This window comes from Cavia porcellus, unplaced genomic scaffold (assembly GCF_034190915.1).
Source record: "Cavia porcellus strain 051 isolate PalLab524CR breed Dunkin Hartley unplaced genomic scaffold, mCavPor4.1 scaffold_28, whole genome shotgun sequence".
NCBI classification, from domain to species: domain Eukaryota; kingdom Metazoa; phylum Chordata; class Mammalia; order Rodentia; family Caviidae; genus Cavia; species Cavia porcellus.
The window spans coordinates 11805302-11828822 of NW_026947511.1; the positions used below are offsets into that span (position 1 = coordinate 11805302).

General features: G+C 38.9%; 1 protein-coding gene across 2 annotated transcripts in view; it reads left to right on the forward strand.

The window, feature by feature from the left end:
* Nucleotides 1–23521, forward strand: part of Asah2 (N-acylsphingosine amidohydrolase 2) — a 104455-nt gene that overhangs the window by 21490 nt on the left and 59444 nt on the right. For both annotated transcript variants that reach the window (XM_003473912.5, XM_023566718.2), the window contains exons 3-8: nt 2357–2488; nt 8238–8410; nt 9657–9806; nt 14344–14520; nt 15149–15276; nt 16530–16607. In XM_003473912.5, coding sequence (XP_003473960.1) covers nt 2362–2488; nt 8238–8410; nt 9657–9806; nt 14344–14520; nt 15149–15276; nt 16530–16607 — 833 coding nt within the window. In that variant the 5' untranslated portion in view covers nt 2357–2361. The remainder of the gene's footprint in view (nt 1–2356; nt 2489–8237; nt 8411–9656; nt 9807–14343; nt 14521–15148; nt 15277–16529; nt 16608–23521) is intronic.

Here is a 23521-nt window from a genome sequence, read left to right on the forward strand (position 1 = left end):
TTTTACTGACACCTTGAAAAACAGGGACTCCAGTGTGATAATATGATAATAGCTTGCTATTGTGTCACTAGTCTCATCCCTGAGCTTGTAGGTTTTGACAGGTTGAGTGGGAACCATTATGAAATCTAAAATCACGTAAGATACAATCATGGGCTCAGCTTTTGAAGGTGTATTTGCATTCTGAAGTCTGATAAGACATTTGCATCATGTTAATTCACATTTTAATCACCAGGGAGAAACAAATTGTGCTAACCTAAATTTTTATTTCCCTAAAGGTGATGGTAAAGTTAGCCACAATAGTTTTAAAAGACCTTTTAATGTCTTGGTTGCAATCGTGGCAGCTAAACAGAGTGGTGAACTATATGAGGTCGATCATTCAAGTCTGAGTAAGGGAGAGAAATTTGCACCACCAATCGGATACACAGGCTCCTATGGCATGACTACGTTTCCACACACAATCTGAGTACTGATGCTGTGTTCTTGGGGCATCCAGTTGTTGGTCATCTTGGCTTGAAAGAAGGCTCATAGAAAATAAAACCTTGAGCAAGAACTAGATATAATGCTTTTGAAGTTTTCTGGGGAAGCAGGTACTATCTAGTATGTCTCTTTAGTAATGGACGTTTTCAGAGGCATGTTTTTGATGTGCTTTGGGATTTCTGGGACTGATGATACAAGTTGAGAGAATGAGACCAATTGAACTAGTTTTGCCCTAGATTTGACGTTGTCCTTGCTCTCTGGTGGCAAGGTTGATTTCGGTGGTGACAAAAGGAAGAATAAAATTTCCAGTACCCAGGAAATGTGAGATGATGCCCAGTGTCTCTGATCAACCTCGTTTTATCCCACCTCTTGAATGTTTGCTGTCATATAGATGTTTTACCTCAAAGCCTAAGATTACAAAATCAAATGCCTGCATATACCAGGGAATTATTTAGAGGTCTCGGCTGGCGGGGTGGTGATTAGCAGCTTGAAGAGTGCTTGCTGTATCTAAACAGAATGGCAGCTGCTGCTGTATTTTATGGATGATTGTGAGAGAAAATACGAACGTTCAGACTCACAAATATAAACTCTCTTTACAAAGAAACGACACAAGGTAGCTTTTATTTTGTCATGTAGGTGAAATTGAAACAAAAACAAAACGCTGTGTGGGCTGCATCAAATGCACCTGTTTGATGCCCTTTTGCAGGATGACGTAGCAGCATCACAGCCACAAAGCATTCATTCTGAAGAAATGTACTGGAATTTCAAGTCCATATTATCGCTCAGCTATCCTAATGCATGAATTGAGAAAATGGACTTTGAAGGTGTCACCTTTGACTCTGATAGCCCTTAGCATTAGCTTCTTATAATCCCCTTTCAAAGGCAGAGGGGGGTACCGAGTCTTTGTTATTTTGAAACCTAATGATAAATACTAGCATTCTGAACACTGACTATATCCTGTGGAAGAAAGGAAGTGTTATTTGCATCATGCCATCTTATTTTTATAGAAAATCTGTGAGACATGTTCTAGAATTATCATCCTAACTCTATTTGGAGATGGGGAAACTGAGATTCAGTATTGAAGGAGGATTTCCTAAAATGACCCAGCAAGTGGCAGAAATGGGACTTAAGCAGGAAATCAGAATCCAGTTTCTCATCACTATGTTATACTTCTTATTGTAATGCATGAGATTTTAGCTATTATAGGCATCCTCTGCTTTCTCAAAAACACTGAAAGGAACCTATAAAATGCATTTATACGACATAGGAATGCAAAATATGTGGGATAATTCTGATCACTAAAGAGAAATTTTAGTAACACCTGGCTTAAGACTAGACATGGCAACTCCCTTTCCTATATATTGAAAATTAGAACACGAAGACCAAAGTTATGGGTTTCAACCTCCATCTGGAGAAGATGATTTTACTTAGCACATGAATTATCGTGGTGACCCCAATCACTTGTCCCCTAAACACAGCAGGATGTGTGTATCAGTCATCATTTCTGATAGAATTTCCAGCAGGGCCTAGGCTATCAAAAGCCATCTTCATCATAAGAATGCTCTTGGGTCAAGAGAAGGAAATAGATGTTACCTCAGTTGCCAGTGCTGACTTGCAGGTAATGGTTGCAGGAGGAGCATTGTGCTGTGATTTGAAACCATACTTGAGCCTTCTCAAAATGTGTAGTCTCTCAAATGGGAGTCATGTGCTTATTCTGATGGAGCTAGTGGTGAGTGTGCTCTGCCCTTCCGTTGCTTGGCAGAGTCAATATGAAAGAGCTAATTTCTACTACCCCTGGGCAGTTTGAAGCACATGCATTTTAATGTATGATTTTGTCTTCCTCTCTTATGTTTCTTCTTTCATTTCTACTTCATCTCAGGAGAAATGGCAAAGCGTTCCTTCTCCATGCTGGAGATACTCTTAATTTTCCTCCTTGTGATGATGACTGCCATTACAGTGTCTCTTCTCACCCTCTTGTTTGTCACCAGTGGGACCATTGAAAACAACAAAGGTAAGTGGCATTGGTCCTGGGAGCTAGTTTTGCTAGATCTGCAGAAAATTTCTCGATTACTGGGGATATCAAGACAAGCAACAGTGTCTGCTGATAGCTCAGTCTATACTTCAGCGGTCTGGGATGGGCATCTCCCTTTACTTTAATTACTCTTTTTGCATTGATAGCAATTTTTATCAAGTGTACTTTTGCCCTCAAATAGCCAAATGCCAAGCATATGTCCATATTTGCCTTTAGCTTTGCCATCACTCTAAGCACAGCCCAAGATTGTTCAAAGCCCAGCAATATCAGCTTTTGTTCCAAAAATTTTGTTCAGCTTTTGTTTCTGTTCTTTCTCTTAGTTTCCTTGCTGGTATCATTTTCTCCTGGGGGCAGAAGAAGAACAAAACACTTGGTCTGTAAAAAGCTTTAGGGAAGCAAACTTCAAACCTAAATCCTTAAGAAGGGCAATCAAGTTCTATAAATAAGGAAGAGTGGAGAGCCAGAACAGGGTGGGAGCAGGTGCAGTTCTGGAGAAGGGGTCCACTCTCAAAGTGCTTGTTGTCACTGTATCTTGTAGTCTTTGACCTCCTGAATTTTCAAGAGCAGTTGAAAATTGAGAGTTTTAGATCCTGACTTTTTGTGTGTGCTAGTAGAAACAAGTGTAACTTTTGAAGCTATACAGACTACATTATAGGTCAAACTGTCCCTGGGTCTTTGAGGCAGCCTCTGTTCAGCGTTAGGATACAGACTTGTGTGCTGAGAAGACAGGTGTGGATTGTGTGTTTGGACTAAAGTAAAGAGGTAGCTTCAGACAAAGTGACAAAGGAGATGGAATCTCCCCTTCTGCTCTCCATGCTTAGGATCAAACCCCGGAAAGCTGCCCCACTGAGGTAATTCTCCAGCACTTTTTATTTTTTATTTTGAGACAAACTCTTGCTAAATTGCCCAGCTACCCTTGAAATGTGATCCTTCTGTCTTAGCCTCCCAAGTAGTTGGGATTACAGGCATGTATAAACAGTCTCAGCTCACAGATGGAATATTTAAATTTAGTTTTCACTTTTGTAACCTCTTCTGTTTTCCAAGCATATTTTCTACCACGTTCTGGTGCTTTGAATTCCAGCGGAACAGAAATTCTCTGTTCCACTAATTGATAGAGCAAAGGATCTTGCTGTGGTAGCAATGAAAAGATCTTTAGGACTTCGTTTTAGCTTCCAAAATGAGAGACTTGAAGAAGTTACTAATAATTATAGTGGCCTCATGGTAGTAGTTACTGTGTCTTGACTGGTTTATTTATGTAGAACAGTATAGTAAGGATTCTCTTTTTTATTTTAAAGAGAAAAAAAAACCAATAAATAGGCACATAATTTCCTAACAAGATAGTAGGAAATTAACAATGGATAATATACTGTGTTGCTATCTTCAAAGTAGGTGTTCAGATTACATAATATAGGCACACATAATTGACCCAGGAATATAAGCACAAACTGTTTTATTTATTTATTTAGTTTTTTGGTGAACTAAAAGAAATCAGCAGTATAACTAGCTTAGCTGTGATATATATATATATTTCCCCCCTCTTTTTTCTTTTCCCCTTTCATCCATCCCAGTTGTTCTTTCCTTTTGAGCAGTTTCTTTCCTTTTCACAATATCTGTGGTAGATTTTGGACCTTATTTACTTTTCCAGTTTCTTACAGTAGGGAGAAAATATGATGTTTACACATGTGAGTTTGATTTATTTCACTTCTAAGTATGGTCTCTAATTGCACCCATTTACCTATAAAAGTTTTGGGCTTATCCTTCTTTACAGCAGAGTAGTACCTCATTATATAAAATTACCTCATCTTTTTGTATCCATTCCTCCACTGATGAGCATTTGTGTTGTTTCCAAGATTTAGTTATTACAAATTGTGCTGCTATAAACACGAGTGCACATATATCTGTGTGGTATGATGTTTTTAATTCTTCTGGGAAAGTATCTAGAAGGGAAATAACTGAGTTGAAAGCTAATCCTAGTTTTTTGAGGAATCTCCACACTGATTTCCAGAGGTGTTGTACCAGTATACACTCCTGTCAACAGTGGAGAAGGGTTCTTTTCTACACCTGCCCCTGGCAGCATTAGTTATTGGTTGATTTCTTGATGATAGACATTTTTTTCTGGAGTGAGATGGAATCCCAGTGTTGTTTTAATTTGCATTTCTCAAATGATCAATGGTGTTGAACATTTTTTCATATATTTATTTGCCCTTCATATTTCTTTACCTGAGAAGTGTGCGCTTATCTCAGATACCCATTTTTGGATTAGGTCTTTAAATTTGGGGAACCTGATTTTGTTCAATACTTTATATGTTCTTGATAGAAGTATTTGTCTGAGAGACAGTTGGCTAATTTTTCCCCCATTCTATGGGTTTTCTTTTCACTCTGTTGGTGATTTCTTTGATGTGCAAAAAATTTTAGTAAGATGAGATCCCAGTTGGTGATTCTTTGAAGTATTTCCCACGCAGTTTGTCTTTTGTTGATGAACTCTCTGCCTACCTCTTTGTCTTCAAGATTTCTATCTGCTTTCTTTTCCAATAGTTTAGCAAATTTTTTAATATTTAGATCTTTGATCCATTTTGTCTTTTAGTTTAGTGCATAGTGAAAGGCATGAATCCTAATTTTAGTCTTTGGCATGTGGAGAGAGAGTTTTTCCAGCACCATTTATTAAAGAGGCTATGTTTTGGGCTGGGGATTTAGCTCAGTGGCATACGCGCCTGCCTTGCAAGCATGTGGTCGTGAGTTTGATCCCTGGTACCAGTAAAAATACAAAAATACAAAAAACCCCCCAAACCATTAAAAAAAAGAGGCTATCTTTCTTCCAGTGGACATTAAACAGTGGACATTACCTTTGTCAAAGATAAGGAGACTGAATGCATTTATAGATGTGTCTACGTCTTCTAATCTGGTCTACTGATGTCCACTGGAATTTTTGCCAGTACCATGCTAATATTAACACAGTAACTTTGTAGCATAATTTAAAGTCAAGGACTGTGATACCTCCTGCCCTGCCTTTGTTGCCCAGGATTGCCATTGCTATTCTAGGTCTTTTCTGGTTCCAAATGAATTCTAGGAGTGTTTTCTCTAGATCTGTGAGATCTTTGATTGGCATTACATTAAATCTGTGTAACAGTTGGGAGTGTAGCCATTTTGACAATATTGGTTCTTTCTATCCATGAGCAAACGATATCTTTCCATTTTCTGATATCCTTTTTGACTTCTTTTTTTTTCAGAGTGCTATAATTTTCAATGTATAGATCTTTTATTTCTTTTGTTAGATTGATTCCTAAATATTTCATCTTTTTGGGTTCTTTTGTTGTTTCCCTTATTTCTCTCTCAGTTTGTTGTTTGTTATTGATTTTTGAGTATTGACTTTGTACCCAGTTATGCCACTGAATTTGGTTATTAATTCTAGAAATCTTCTGGTGGAGTTTTTACTTTACTTCTATGTAAAGTATCATTAATCTGTGAATAATGATAGTCAAAGTTCTATAGTAAAGATTCTGTACCATTTTCTCATCACAAAACTCCTATAAAGGCAGGACTTAGTTGTAGTGCCATTTTACAGATGGGGAGACTGAGACTCCAAAGTTGTGAAGGAGTTACCCTTAGCTGTGTGCTAGGTTTGGCTTTAGTGGTATCACATTTCTATGTTGTTAGCTGGGAGGCAAAAGCAGAAATATTGCTTCTCTCCATGCAATATTTGATGTTGAGTAGAAAATGTGGACCTGGGATAAGATAAGTTTAACTCCACCTAGAATTTGGTGGAGAGAGCATTAGGTTGTGTGTAAGGATCTGATTTAGGCACTTGACTCATATCATGTTCTTTATGAAATCTTGCTTAAGTCACTTTCCTTGTTTGTAAACCTGAGGAGTCAGGACCAGGTTGATCACTAACATTTTTAGTTCCAAAGTTTTAGAATCCCAGAAATCACATATAATTCCCTTGACTATATACTTAAAACAAACATATATATATATATATATATATATATATATAATGTATATATATGTATATACATTATACATTATGTACATATGTATATATATACATATATATGTATATATACATATATATGTATATATATATACATATATATACATATATATATGGTATATATAATATCTAAATATGTAAAGAAAATGAAAACTATGTAGTGGTCATTGTACTAAGGTTTAAAATGTACTAGCACATTTGTTGTTCAAAACAACCCCAGAAAGTATTTATATTGTGTTCTTTTTAAATTTATTATTTTGAAGGTAGTAAAATACAACAGAATAAGACAGAACAAAGCCAATTGAGACAGTGTAGTGAAATTTGTTCAGAATGTCACAGCAGGTTACTGGGATAACAGTAATAAATAGGTATCACAGTATATCTCATTATCTTCACAAGTTGTTCTTTCAATCACCTATAGCAAAATAAAATGAAGTACAGAACATTATAGAACTTGTCAAAACAGAATATTGAATAGAACAGAACTATTAATCAGAATAAAGCAAAACAATAGTAAAAATATTTGCCTTCAAAAAGATGGTAGAAGGAAATACCCCTTATTTGCTATATTGCATATGGTCACCCTCCTAAAGATGCTCAGATCTCTGGTTCCCATTTGCTAAAGGGGGTAGGGGAAGTGGGATGTTTGATTCTAAGCCCATGCGCCGGTAGGCTTAACAAGGTATTGCTTAACAAGGAGGCAGGCTGATTGCTTTGTTTCCCAGCGTCCTAAGTTCCAACATGGTGTGGATCTCAGGAGACACTGTGGTTCTCCCCCTGGGGTGCTGCAGCCTGCCATACCACAGCCGCTTACCGGGGAGGTGAGCTGCTTGCTTGGTTTCCCAGTGACCTACGTTCCAACATGGCGTGGATCTCAGGAGATGCTGGTGGTTCTCCCCCCGGGGCAGCTGCAGCCTGCATATATTGTGTTCTTATATAAATGAGAAAACTGGGGTGAAATAGGTTGAACAATTTATTTGATTAGTAACTGTTAAAGCCAAGTCTCAAACCTAGGCAACTTGTTTTACCATTTGCCTCTTAATCTCTGTGTCAGTGTGCCTCCTTGACATTCATGTGTGTTTAAAATACAATTTAGATTTATACATACACACCTATAGATATGAAAAGAATAAAAGTAAAATGGAGTTATGTCATCTAGTATACAGTGCTCTAATTGCATTAACAAAAGGTTTTAGAAGGCCAAGGAGAACCAGAGCAGAGACGAGACAGCTGGGTGGCCTCCTAGGGCAAGTTGAGCTGTAGCCAGATGTGGTGGAAATGGGTCCAAGGAGAGTCATGGAAATTAGTTCATGGAAAGGAATGGAGTTAGGAGTCTGGATGAAGAAAACAGAAGGAACAAATTGCCAGAGTTCAGATTTAGCAAGTTGTGTGGCAGGAATCTGGTATCTGTTTTGTTTGGAACGGAGAAGCAGGGAAAGTAAATGCAATGGATGCATGTGACAGCAAAACACTCTTGATGTGAAGTTCAAGGATATTTCATAAAGCCCAGAACTGTTACTCTTACATATCTCTAGTCCAAGAAAAAGATATAACTAAAATTTTTAGTTCAAATTATCATTTCGAATGTGTTTATGTGATGCTTTTTACTGTGTATCTTCTTATAAGAGAATATTCACAGATTTTTTCCCCTTAGGAACCTGAGCCTATGTATTTTAATTGAAGCAGACAGTTAAGCCTGCTGAGTTATTGTTGCTCAAGTATCTTACTCGGTTTTAGATTCCGGAAACCATGGCTTTTCAACAACCCAGCACACTGCAGTGAGCCAGAGTTCCACAGCCACCCAAGCCTTTTCAACAACCCCAGAACCTCCCCTACTTCAGAATTTTAGTGGCTACCATATTGGTGTTGGGCGAGCTGACTGCACAGGACAAGTATCAGATATAAATTTGGTAGGTAAATGATGATTTTCCTAAGGAGAAACAAATAATTTTATTATTTTGCTTCCTACATTCATTACTGATTAATATAACATCATCTTCTAGCTTTTAAATTGATATTGTTGCTGGCTCGTGCAAGGAATATTATCCTACGGGGGAGAGGGAAGCTTTTAGACAACCACAACTCCTTTGAAAAGTGAATTGACTGCTTTCTATGAGTAGAGCAGTGGGCTCGGTACTTCCTTATGTTAAAGTTTTGTTAAAAGAACTCAGAAAATCTCTGAATTCAAGATTAGAGACTTTAAATCTCTTAATTGAAAAATGTAGCCTACTGAAGTTAAAATTGGAAATCTTGCATTGGCCAGCATCAAGGAAAAGCCAAACAGAATATTTCTATGGATTGGGATAATATGTTGTCGACTGGCATGTGACCCTTTGGCTAATGCCTATTGGAAATATCTAGGTGAAAATGCTTATTTACATCAATATTCCCTATGGAACCAGAATTTGACATTGTCAGATCGGATTTGTTTTCATGTATCAAATGATCTTTAGATACTAACTATTCCAAACTGTCTCTTCTAGAAAGTTTCCTGGGCATGTGGACCCTAAATGAACTCTCACAAGGAGGAAAGTAAAGTGGAGGGGTGTTCTAAAGACGGGTGGGTTTTGTGATGTGGTAAATGAAGGGGCTTGGGATAGGTGTATGTGACTGATTTGGCTGAACCCAGTGGATAGTGATATGGTAAGTCAAGGTGAAGTGACCTTGGTAAAGAATATAAGATGGCATGTTCTTCAGATAAAAGAAATCATACACTAAACAACCAATGTGGGGTCATGTCCAAGCTTCAGGATTTTCCTCAACAACATGGAACTTGAAGAAGAGAAATAGAGAGAGCTTCCATTGCAAAGAACAGAAAGGCCCCCAAGCCCTGTAGTATACTAACCACTACTCTGAAATTCCATCCCTCCAGCCGCCTCAGTTCCTCCCTGCACTAATGCAAGAGAATCCGTTCCGCCAGTCTGACACTTTGCTTTTACATTTTTCTGCAAGAAGACTAAAGTTTCTATTATTATTTGGTTTATTTATTCATTCATTTATATTTTTGAAAGCATGCATATCATCTCACCCAGACCCACTGGATCATGTAGATTTTATCTTTGTCTTTCTAAAGAAGTCTTTTCTTGTGTGTTTGTGCCTGCTTGTTGGTATCAGGGGGGTGAGACAGAGTGGCTCTGAGTCTCCTGTTCTCTTTAGATGGGCTTTGGCAAAGCCGGCCAGAATGCACAAGGCCTCCTTACGCGGTTGTACAGCCGTGCTGTCATCATGGCGGAACCTAATGGATCGAATCCAGTGGTGTTTGTCAGTATTGAAATAGGCATGGTGTCCCAACGACTTAGGCTGGAGGTAAGTAATTCAGAGGTGAAAGACACAACATGATTTAAAGAAAAGTCTGTAAATAAATGCAACTGGAATTTAGCACTGCTGGTTTCTCAACCAGTGAGTTTCTACTACCTTTAACATTATGATCTCGCCAGTCCAGCAGGCAATTGTACAAGAATGATTTTCATCATTGCGTCTAAGTAATCTTGATCAAAATTTAGTTTCAGTTCTGCAGGTGGCTCATTACTGTGAATGATATATATATATATATATTTTTTTTGTATTTTGTATTTTTACTGGTACCAGGGATCGAACTCATGACCACGGGCTTGCAAGGCAGTCACTTATGCCACTGAGCTAAATCCCCAGCCCCTTGTGAATGATATTTTTGGGGAAAGTTTATTATGTTCCAGGTGACCTTCCTATATATTTGCTCATTTAGTTAACCTTAGAAGTTTGTGAGTGCCTATTAATTACTAATCTATCAAGTTCTCAGTCAGTTGAGAATAGTTGAAAAGAGTTAGTGTTAAGAATTGAAATACCACATTTTAAGTTCCTTAAAGAAATATGCCTAACACTTAAAAAATAATTTATTTTTCTATATAAATTGTTATGTTTTTTAAGCATTCTTTAAGCATTTTTTAAGCATATTTCTAATTATGAGACATTTGTTACTAGAGCCAATTATTTCAGGTGTTCTAATTTGAGTATTGATTTTATTACTTTATATACCTCTAGAATGCCACACGTTCTGTTGGGGATAAAAATTGTACAATAAATGTCAAGTCTCTAAGTCTCAAAGAATTGAAATATAACATTGATCATGTTGGCCATGGCTTGGTAATTGTGGAAACTAGGTGACAAGCACAGGGAGAGTCAATATATTATTCTAATTACATTGTATTGTTATCACCTGGCTGGTGGATTCTTCTCTCAACCCAGAAAGAATTACATGGCAGAGCGTCAAAGAAGACTGAGCAAAAGTATTGTAGAACAAAAACAGCAATCAGCATTTATTGTCAAATGACAGCAAAAGGCCCTGGCTTATTGAATCTGGGGGACGTGCAGAATAGGTTGTCAAAACAATTTTAGGGATTTTTAGACACAACAATGAGTACATCTCAGCCAAATTGAGATCAACCTGCAAGCAGGAGTTTACCTTAGAAGTGGGCCAATAGGAACTCGGTGCGTGTACCGGGCACACTTTTGAAAGCACTATCAATTATAACTTTAAGCCGAACAAAGACATTCCTTAGAGCAGTCTGAATATCTCACTGCGGGGCAAAAATGTCTCACCAATCTGATGAGGACTTTTTGTTTTTGAGCCTCTGGTGCTCTGGCCTTGGCCATCGTGTCCTTCACGGAATCTTTCTGCCTCCCTCCTTGGGACGGCTTTTTTCCCTGGTCATCTGTCCACTCTGTAACACTGCTGTCAGGAGACTTCCCATGCTCCCTCCCCTCAGTGTCACTCTGAGAAATCCCCTCATCTTCCCACAGGATCTTGCTTGTCCTCAGTGTCAGGCTTCACAGAACCGGATTGTTTAGGTAGCTGTTAGTCTTTGTGTCAGGTTGGGAAATTGACACCCAGTCTTTACGAAACAGAACCAAACCACACTGGTGTGATGGCTTAGCGGTTCATTCTCCAAGCATCCCCTTATCTCCCTGCTTCATTTCTCCCCCTAGGACGTCCATATGCTGGTGGAGAAAGGACTCGGATCTTTTGTGATCTCCCTGTTTCAGCAGGAATTTGACAACTTCTGTAATGAAGATTATAAAATATCAGCTCTCTTAATCTTTAAACTGTATTATAGAATTTTCCAGATTTTTCTATGGCTTTCTCTAATTTAGACTTTTTTTTACCCACTTTTGGGGACAGTTGAGGTTAGCAGAAAGGCACCTGGATAGTTCTGGGTGCCTGAAGCCCGTAAAGATCAGAGAAAGAGAAAGGAGAAGAGAGAGGGAGAAGAGGATCGGGCGGGAAGACGGAAGCAGGCTAACGTATCAGACATGGACTTTCAGTTCTACTTCCGTAAATTAATTTTGAAGCCCCGACCCAGTGGCATTTTTCTGTCTAGGATCAGATCACGAGGAGTGAATGTGTTTTGCTAATGCTCATAGATCCATGAAGGTGAGAAAGGACAGGGCGGAACACTGCTCAGAACAATCACTGTGAGTGTCACCCGCGCACTGCCATGCTGCAGCCCTACCTAATAAACAGTGGGTGAAGCGGCCAGTGAGGAGGGGCTAAGGCACCACTGCAACAGCACCCCATTCCTGCAGTGAGGGGGAGCCTCTCCTATCTGTGGAAACAGGAAATTTTCTCCTTCGTAGGCTTACAACAAAACTCTGAGGGGGGTTCGTTGTTATCCTCATATTACAGAAATAAGGTAACTGGGTTGTAAGAATGTCAATACTTTCCAGAATTCAGACAACAGATTCAGCCAATATGTGCATCATCCCAGATCCCACATTTTTGAAAGAGACACTATTTTTTTTAGAGGGTAAAAATGCCTTTATCACTTGCTTTTGGTCAGGTGCTTTGTCACTGCAGGTGACATGTAGCTACATGAGTGTCCCCTATGAGAGCCCTATCTAGTTGAGGGATACGGATTCTTTTAAAGGACCAGAGAAGATCTATAGGTCAGTGGGGACACATAGTTAGAGATGTACCTGGAAAGTGTCTATTGGTCATAACTGTGGAGGGCCTGGGATGCCAGGTTTTTTTTAGCTTTATGAATGGGAATCATAAAACTTTTGAATGGTGGAGTGATGTGAACACAGTTTTGTTCTACAATAATGGATTGGAATAAATTGGAACTAGAGGTGAGGACATAATGAGTAGATTCTTTAAGACTTAAGCATTATAGACAAGAGTCTAGTTAGGAACACAGTAATCACACTAGGTATTTTAAACAAAGGGCATTTAATACAGAAGAGTTTTATGAGACATTGGAAGTCTGAAAAGAAAACAGAGGCTATGATTGCAAAGGATTATTAAACATTGTCTGACAATTTTATCTACATCATTTAAGGATCGTACTCATGACCATGCGCTTGCAAGGCAGGCGCTTATGCCGTGAGCTAAATCCCTGGCCCCTAGGAGATGAAATTAAATGCTAGTAAGATTTGTGGAAGAATAAATATACAAACTGACATATAGTACCCATGAGGAGTCAGTTACTATTTGATAAATGAATGAATATATATGTAGTTTATATGTGTGTAGATAAACTTATTAAAACTTTGAAACAACTCTATGGGTTTAGTTCTAATATCATGTGATCAGACAGCTCAGGGAACCAAGCTGCAGAGGACTGAGTGACTTATAGAAGGTTACATAGGGAGGGACTGTCAGAGTTGGCACTGAAACTGAGCATTTTCGGTTTATGCTCATTGTCACTCCACTATCCTGCTTTTCTGAGGAACCAAACACAGCTCTGACTGGGAATGCTGGGGACACTGAAGAAACTGAAGAATCACAAAGAATACTGGGAGTGGAGTGGCGGAGGGAGGAGAGGTCTAATGTATTACCTTGTCAGTGTTACCATGTCAGTGCAGGGCACCACCTAACATCTATTCCTGTATCGGCCGTGCAATCTGAGACCCAATGGGAAGGTCTTTATGTCTGCTTAGAAATTCCACGCTATCAGAAAGGGAGGTGAGAAAAGTAAGTATAGCCAAATAAGTGCTATTTAGCCCATTTACAACACCAGGTTTTAGGTAGGTTCTTGGTGGCTTCCCATGGGGCTAGCTAGTGTTGATTAATTGACTCCTTTCTATATGGCCTTTCTCCAGATTGCAATGGCATCCTTATGCATAGCAGATGCCTTCTTTAGACCAACAGGTGTGATAGCCTATGTCAGGGAGTAGTGGATTCTTTGTTTTGAAGGATGAGGCAGCAGAAGACCTAAGAGGCCTTTGCTGTCCGTTCACTGCACCCAGTATGCTGCTGTCTCCAGATACTGCACAACTGGCTTTCCTCATCATTTAAGTCTCTGTGAGCCCCCCTTTATTTCCTAAAACCCACTGTCTCCTTCGTTATCTAGCAATGCTTTTTCCAGTATTTGTTATTTTATGGTATAATTTTGTATATTCACTTGCTTATTGTTTTTATCCTTTGTTAGAATAAAAACATCTTGCTATATTCCTGGTGCTTAGAACAGATGCCTGGATATTAATACTATGTGTTGAAGGATTGTCTCCTTCATAGTTAGGGAGATTTAGATCAATGGGAAAATTATTTGACTTCTGTGTACAGTATTTCAGTGTTCTGAGCTGAAAAATATGGTTCACAATATCTACATCTTGGAGTTGTCTTGAATATTTTTAAGTGACATAACATATAAAATACCTATCATGCTTGAACACAGTAAAAATCTGTAACATGTTAGCTATTGGTATTGCTGAGTTTCTTGTACTTCTTTCTATGTATGTTAAATTGAAGCAGAATGAAGAAAACTATGTGAAAGACTGATCAGAAGTGGAACTCATTAGAGCCTTTTCTCGTGCCGAGCTTCTCTGGCATTCATTCCTTTTACTTCTTTCTTTCATCTCCTTGCAGGTCTTAAGCAGACTGAAGAGTAAGTACGGATCCCTGTACAGAAGAGACAATGTTATCCTGAGTGGCACTCACACCCACTCGGGCCCAGCAGGATTTTTCCAGTACACTTTATTTGTCCTTGCCAGCGAAGGATTCAGCAATCGAACCTTCGAGTACATGGTCTCAGGCATCATGAAGGTAGGCCCGGAGACCAGGGGTGGCTGTTCTTCAGTATTCCTCACGGGTGTCTAGGGATGGAGTGGTGCCTTACAGAGAGACCCCTTCCGGGGTCTGAGTGTGACCACGGGGTTAGCATGCTCCTTTCTTTCTCTTTCCTGCCTCCCTTTTGCTTTCTTTTCTGAGCGATGGGCTATCAGGTCTGAGGTACTCAGGTACATATTGGGTATGTGTTCAATTGTAATGAAAAATTGACGTTCCCTGTGGCTGTCAATCAAATACCTTTGAAAAACTCTGCCTTAGATGAAAGGGGCTGAGAGGGAGAGATGGAACCCCTGCATGATGACAAATCTTGTTTCAGTGCTGTGGAAGTCAGGTCTTCCATTTTGGCCCCTTGAGATGGGAAAATGGTAAACGCTCCTAAGAGCCGAGGAGACTGAACACTGTGAGTTGGGCAGTTAATTAGCATTGAGCTTCCAACTCTTCTCTAGTTCCACCCTGAAGGCCGTTGTGTCCATTTCCAGGGAAATGTGATTCTTCAGCTTTTATGCTATAGTGGAGGAAATTGACCAGAGCTTTTCTGTTTATATTGACTAACTCATTATCACTACCAGTGGTCTCAATTCATGACTGCCTTTTTAATTTTCAGAGCATTGACATAGCACACCAAAATATGAAACCAGGCAAAATCTTCATCAATAAAGGAGATGTCACTGGTGTGCAGATCAACCGAAGCCCTACTTCTTACCTTCTGAATCCATGGTCAGAGAGAGCCAGGTGGGCGGGAGTTATGAGAATAAAATCAATACTTTTTCTTTGAAATTTTGTTGTAATTGATTTGTTATCTGGTGGGTATGCTAATTTGAGAACACATTTGTCTAGGACAAGCAGACGTGCAAAGTAAAACATCACTGTTTTCATGTCTTTGCACTGTGCTGGCTGTTGGAAACAACATGGGCATTTGAAGCACCCTGGGCTCTGAAATCCAGCACAACTGTAGACTCTGCTTAGCTTTCTCACTTATCTGAATTTACTGCATTGGCTCTCAACCTCTTCATCTATTAAAATGGAGATAAAAATTGCCTAACATGCATCATTGTTAAATTAGTGAATAACTCTCTTATCGTGGAAAACCCAGAAGAAATTATCTTAGTCCACAATAACGGGGCAAGAGAGAAAAGATAAAAGAATAAAGAACTTGAAGGTAAAACCAAGAAATAAAACTAATGTAATTTTTTTTAAAACTGAAGCAGGTGTGACAGAACTTGTACTGTGGCAATGTACAATAATAATTTCAGTTTGACATTTGACATTTGTCTGCACATTTTTCAATAGCTTTGAGAGGCATTGGTTTTCAGGAAATATCTGATTTTTCTTGAAAGGCCATAAAATCATTTAAATTACAGATCTTGAATGATTTTGTTTTTGCATATTCCTTGTTCTTCTTTCTTTATTTTTCCCTTTTTAAAAATTGTGGTATTGGGGATTTAATCCAGGGGCTTGCACATGCTCAGGGCCTCACCCTGAGCTTTGTCTCCAAATCTTTCTTTAAATCATTTTGAGACAGGATCACAATGAGTTGCCCAGGCTGACATTGACCCCATGGCCTTCCTGCACAATTTCTCAAGTAGCTGGGATTATAGCCAAGCTCAGCCTCTTGCTCTTTTTAAATAGTTTATTAAAATTTGTATGAGCAGAGGTATCAAAAGCAACGCCATTTTGTAAGAAATACATATGTGCTTTCTAACATGATGTATAAAATATATTTCAGCCTTACTCACTTGGCCTAGGTACCCTAACATGATCACAATTGCAAACTATTACATTAGCTGAGGAAGGAGGTACTGGATGTTGTTTAAAGGACTATTGCTTCTCAGGGAATCAGGAAATCTCACCAAGAGGAATGCTTTTTTTCCGTTTTGGTGTGTGAGCATGTGTGTGTATGAGCTTTTATTGTTTACTGTATATGTGCGCTAATCTCTGACACAGACCTGAATATGGTTTTTTTGCTTGTTTACTTTGCTGACCAGGTATTCTTCAAACACAGAGAGGGAAATGGTGGTCTTGAAAATGGTTGACTTGAATAGAACTGAATTGGGCCTTATCAGGTAATCCATTTTCTGCCTTCCAATTTTTTTTGCGGGGGGAGTAAATCTGTCTATGTATCTTTTCTTAATTACAGAGAGGAAATAGATTAGAATAGTACCAGATGTGTTATTGAGCGAGATTACTGCAGATGGAATAGATGTTCCTGGCAACATCATAGAGCCTTAGGCAATGTTCTCAGCTGCCAATGACCTAGTGCTTCCCTATAAAATGACGCACATGTAAGTGTGACTAAGTAAGGGATTTGGATGTTATGGTTTATGCTTGGATCACCCCTCCCCCAAGCCTCATGCAGTCACAGAGGTGGCTGAAACTAGTGTTTTGTGATTGGTTCATTGTCTAGTGCTGGGATTGGTGGTGTAAGTGCTGCACCTGCCCAGAGGCAGGTAGCTGGCATACAATATAAGGGAGGGAAGGAGGCATGCTTTTCCTCTTTTTTTTGTCTTTTTTGCTCTTGTCATTTGTGGCTGCCGTGAATGGTTGCCACCTAGCCACACTACCCTGCCTTGGATCCTGCTGAGTATGGACTGAAACTTCCAAAAACTGTAAGCTAAATAAATGTTTCCTTCCCTAATTTTGGGGATTGGGTATTTTGTCTCAATAATAAGAGAAAAGTAACCAAGAAACTAGGCAAAGCATTCAGTGCAGTATGTGCATACATATGATACAAAAACTCAGAAAACATTAATGTTTATTTCTACATCCTGATGTGATCACATGTGTGGTGGCCATAGTGGTGCATATCTGTAATCCCAACACTCAAGAGGCTTGAGGCAGGAGAATCAGGAGGCCAACTGGGGCTGCCCAGTGAGATTCTGTTAATGAAAACTTAAAAAAAAAAAAAAAAAAAATTCTCATATACATTGGGGATTGAATCCAGCATCTACAGTCAGATGGCTTGGGTTTTATTCTTATTAGCTATGTGACTTCAGATGAGTTATGTGACTTGAGTTATGTGACTTCTCTGTCTCTCAGTTTTCTAGTTGTTATGCATTTCTGAGAATACTAGAGGGAGAGTCTTTTATGTATTGAGTTTTGTATTGATAATAAATGTTAGAATGACAATGAGGTATCTGTGAAGTGGAATTGTGAAAATATCTATGCAAAAGTTTCTATGTAGGCAGATTTTTTCCAAATGGATGGGGAGCAAGAGATACAGGGCGAGGAGAAAGTGGAGAGGCGAGGGAAAGGGGGTGAGAAAAAAAGAATTGAAGGAAAAAAAATAATGAAAATATAACACTTACAAGTAGAAAGGGGACCAGTGGAAGGAGCAGGGAGGCAGAGAAATGGTAGGAGATGAAGAAAAAAAAGAGAAAAAACAATTACAGTGTACTATGTACATGTACTGATTCCCCACGGTAACTATAATCCTTCCATATGGCAAACATGTATGAATAAAAATTAAAAAAATAAAATTAAGAGAAAATTAAAACAGATTTAAATTAAATTAGAAGTAATCAATGAATAAATAAAAGTAGATTATGACTCTAGTTCATCACATACCAGGCTTGATCCCCAAACCAAGTGGACAACATCAGGTTCTCAGGGGAGATTGATTAGGGTTCAAATAACAGTTCTATCTGCTGTTTACTAACCTTGTGTTTTAGAGAAAATGCTATCCATTTAGGGCTCAACTAGCCCATTTGAAAGTGGGAATAATTATACCTGATAAGGTTATTTTGAGGATTAAATGAGATAATAAATAGCAAGCTCTAGTTCTATGGATGGCGTAGAAAATGATTATAATAATAGCAGCTAAAAGATAAGAAATATAGTGCAATTTCATCCTTTCTAAACAATTCCATTGTTGGGAATAAGAGTGCTTGAAATTTTTAACTATGAAATTTCTTGTTTGCGACTAAAGAGGTTCACTGAAAACTCCCTGAAAAATATTGCTACATGAGTTTACAGAACTCATTGTTCCAAATAATAAATTCATTTATTGATTAATTTATACCCACAATGTAACTCAGAATTTCTATACATCAGGTCTGCGTTATGTATGTAGTGTAGGTTCTGATGAATAAGGCATAGTTTCTATACTGGCTGGCGGGGTGATTGGGGCAGCAGACAAGAAAACAGACAACTTGAATATATTGAGATGATCAATACTGCTGTCATTTGGGTACAAATGATACTGTGGCGCTTTTGAGGAAGTAGCACTCAGATCTTCCTGAGAGCACTGCGGTAAGGCTCTGAGAGGAAATGACATTTGAGTGGGACAATGGAATTTCTCAGGGAGTCATGAAAAACTGAGTTGTAAGGACAGAGATGAAGCTATGGCAAGGAGTGGGTGGGAAGTAAACTGGAAAGGCCTCTAAGCTATAGAGCTCAAAGCAGGTTAGTATGGAATCTGATTAGGAGAAAGCAAGGATGAAAACACACAGCTCTGACTAATTACACTGTGTGTCTTACATTTATTGCAAGAAAGTGGCTTTCCCTTCTGGTTTCTTTTGAGGGAAGGTCTTAGTTGCTCAGTTGTGGCTTTGAGCTTACACTCTCCTGCTTCAGCTTCCCAAGTTCTAGTGACAAAGAGGAAAGAAACTGCCAACCTGCTAGATGTCCTGAACACTGAGTTTATGTTCTCTAAAATCAATGAATGAATTCAAGGAAAAACAGAGGTTCAAAGTGGAAAGAAGTTATTGAGAGAAAGCTTCTGTCTAAGAGGGATAGAAGGGGACCAGAAAGTGGTTTTCCCACCAACTCTGCTTCTTAAGTGTGTTTAAGTCTTAAGCAAAACCATGAGGTAAGGCAAGTTCAAGGTGGGGCAGACTTATAATCAATCAATAAGACTACAAGTATAGTCACTTAGGTAACATTGATCCAATGGAGACATCACAGAATGGGTGTGAGGTGGGGATAGAGTTATGGTCATACAACATGACTACAACAGGTATAGTCACTTGGGTAATATTGATTAAATGGGGATCTAATGGGAAAGCAAGTCAAGCAGGAAGTGCCCATGAGTAGACAAGAACTTTCCTGAAAGGGGTGGGTTAAACTGGTTTAGTCTCCATTCCAGGGTCATTGATGCCTATTTAGAACATCAATCACTGCTGTTCATCCCTAGGAAAAGTATGTGAGTAAGTAGTTCCTCTTTTTCTTGAAGCCTGACCTACAGTTAATGATCTCCAGCCACCATTGTCTTCTGCACTGACCTTTTGAGGGCACAACCCTATCAGACTGCCTACAATATTTCCAAATAACTTAGCTATCTATAGTATTGTCCCCTGTCAAAGAAGTGCTCTAGCTACCATGAGAGGACAAGGGACAAAGACCATTCTGACTACTTCCAGTTGAAAAAGGTCATAGTTGTGATTGTAAGTTAGAGATACTCCACAGCGGGTCTATCTAAAGGCCCTAAATGGGCACCAGGCATTCATGCCTTGGATAAACATGTAGTTTTAAGTCTGGAGCCAAAGAAACAATTAAGTATGCATGGGCCAAATAATATCAACAGGGTAATTATGAATACAGTCAACAAAGGTTTCTACCAGGAGGAGCCAATAATAGCTCCCCACAAGAGAATAAGAGAAGGCCCAGGGAATTTCATAATCTGACATGTAATTAACCTGTTGCCCAATATCTTGAACAGCTATACAGATATAAGCAGAAGGATCAGGAGTGCATATACGACATCAGCCTTTACAATGCACAAGTGCTTCCTTGTGCTGCTGTTAGAATGCCATCCAGTTTTGGAGGCCTCTTATTAATTTTACTTCTTCATTCAGGAGTGAGAGACTGGCCACACTGTTGTTTAAGATCCGCTGATGTTTTCAGGACATTTTCTAATCGCAGGGAAGGGATAAAGACAGATGCCATTGGTCAAACTGGTGAAACACACTTATAGACCATCGGTGTTGTAGGTGGAGTATGGCTACAGATTTGTCAATACTTTTGACACTTCTACCTTGTAACCATACAAATTCCAGTGTACATCTTCCCATCTATCCAGGGGTAGCCAGGGACTACAATTGGTTCCACAGGATCAATGAATGCCATGGAAGGCCTCATATCTAATTCTGGGGCAATTAAGTCATTTTTATTGACCAGTCTTCAGCTTGTAAAGTTATTGTATGTACACATTTTTTTACCAGGTATACATCCCAAGATTTAGTTGCCAGTGAAGATAGGAAGATTTAGTAGGCCAATGCGAGTAGTGATTTTTCTGTTCCCAATATGAAGAGGCCTTTCTACTACAATGTCCTATCTATGTTTGTTGGCCCTCATGATAAGACCTTTACTTTTAATTTATATGGATCTTATTAGTGTCTTTAAAGATGCTTCAGTGGCATTGTTAGAAAAATTCTATTATGTCCAGGATCATTAGGGTATATTTTATAGGCCACTCAGCTACCTTGTAACAGTGGGCTAAACTATGAACCACTGAACTTCTGTGTACCTCATCAGTGTAGCCTTGTAGTTTATTCCGATCATCTCCTTGAAGTGGGGGTACCTACCAGGGAAGTCCTGATGTAGGGGACAAAGGGAGCAGGCCATTTATCCAGCCTAATGTTTCTTGTCATGACTTTGCGTATTCCTGTGCTCACATTAAAAAGGAACTGCATTCTCCTGTAAGCAGTGAAATGATTAGTAAAAGGAATGAGTAACACTTTTAGATGAAGGAATTCATTTTTTCTTGAATAAGTCTTCTATCTTAAGTCTTCTATGGGTTCACAGGAGTATTCAGATGATTTCTCTCATTCAGCATGTTTTTTTTTTTTTTTTTTTTTCCCCAGGGCTTGGGTCAGATGTGGTATATTTAAGAGTCTGGACCTGCTGCCTTGACAACTGATGGAGTTGACAGGTTCACAATATATGGTCCTTCCCATGTTAGTCCTAGGGAAAGAGATGATGAGAGAGGCTTTACCATTACTAAGTCTCTGAGGTGGAATATGGGATTTCCCTTCTTTTTAGGCTGTGTTTCTGTTAGCTATTGAACAGTTCGTTGGAATTTAGCCAATGAAGTGATAGCCTTCTGTAAAGCATCTGTCTCTCTACGAAAGAGAAAGTCATAAGAAAAGGGCATCCATAAAGCATTTCAGATGGACTCAGGCCTAGAATTTGAGAGCTTCTTTTGATGAGAGCTAATGGTATTAAGTGAGGCCACTATAGGTGGGTCTCCTGGCCATTTTGCAAAGATGTCTCTTTAGGATCTCATTCATTTTTTTCTACCTTAACCAATGATGGTGACTTATATGCACAAAGGAGGTGACAGAGAATGCTCTAACCTGTGTGACTGTAGCTTTAAATGAAGGCCCATTGTCACTCTGTAAACTCTTAGTTCAAATCGGGGAATAATTTCCGAGATTAAAATCTTTACCACCTCTCATGTTCTTTCAGTTTTGAGAGGAAAAACATCAATCCACTTTGTGAAAGTATCTACCCAGACCAATAAGTATTGAACTCCTTTACTCTTTGGCATATGAGTGAAATTGAGGTGCCAGTATTCTCCAGGGCAATTACCAAGTCACTGTATCCCTGGAGGAGCTATAATCTGATTAAGAGGACTGTTCTTTTGACAGGGCTCACGTCTTAACTGCTTTATTATCTGATAAAACCTTTTTCTATGAATAACTTTGATGCCATCTGCTGGGTTTCCTCTGTCCCCAAGGGAAATATTTGGTATAAAGACTTCATATTTTTCCTTTGACTAACACCAGGAAGGAACAATTTACTGTTACCTGCTTATAACATCCTGATGGAAAGAACACATGGGAAAGAACCCATTTGATTTCTGATTGAGAACACTTGGGTTGAGTGTGATTAAGGGACCTTTCCCAGATCAGGGTGGATTGATGCCTATTTAGAATATTTAGAATGTCAATTACTGCTGTTCACCCTAGTGGGAGCACATGAACCCCCGCCTTCAATGAATACACTTCCAGTCATAGTTGTCTTCTGTACTGACCTGTCAAGGGCTGGCCCTTTCTGACTGCCTACAATATTTCTAAATAACTTAATTATCTATAATATTAGGATTAGAGATGTGTGTGCCACTGTTACTGACTCCCTTATAATTTGTATTCAACTTTTTGTCTGAATAATTAAGAACACTCACAATTCTGTTTTGTTAGTTTCCAAATCATTTAACAATGGGAACAAAAATTTAAAAATACTAGATTTTTAGCCAGATGTTCTTTACTCCTTGGCATATAACTATATTACATATCCAGAAGTCCCAGGTCAGCTGTCAAGTTCATAGCAAAGCTTTTCCATCTGCTGTACTCAACATCCTGCAATAATTTTCCATTGTTTCCGTGGTTGTCATATGTTATTCTTGATATAATTGCCTCTTGTTGCATAGTCATAATTGCTCTTTGAATACATTAAAGATGATCTAAAACATAAAGTCAAATCTGGGCTGCTAAATTATCAGTGCATGTCAGTGCCACCACATGTCAGTGCCTGCTGTTAGGCAGAATCCCTGTGTATGAAGAGTTTAGAAGCACAGAATCTCACAGTTTCAGAGATTGCTGGAGTCCACTGAATTCTTGGAGACTGTTGAGATCCATCCTCAGCATGGGAGCAAAGATGATGTTGATACAGGGCTATGACATAAGGATGATACAGAACCTCCATATAACCCAAATAGTATAGGGGAAATACTCTAATTCCAAACCTACTAGTTTGCCATTACACAGAGTTTGTGTCCTCTAAATCAAATAATGACCAATAGAGGTAGAGAAGAGGAAGTACTTGCTGAGAGAAAAAACTTCTAAGAGTGATAGAAGGGTGGCCCAGGTAACCTGCTTCTCAAGAAATTGCACAGAGTAAAACCACAAAGTTAAATGGATATAAGGTGGGATAAAATTATAGTTAACTAATAAGATTACAAGTATAGATGCTTATGTAATATTCCAATGGAAAATCACAAGGTGAGTGTGAGAAGGGACGAAACTACCATGTTAACCAA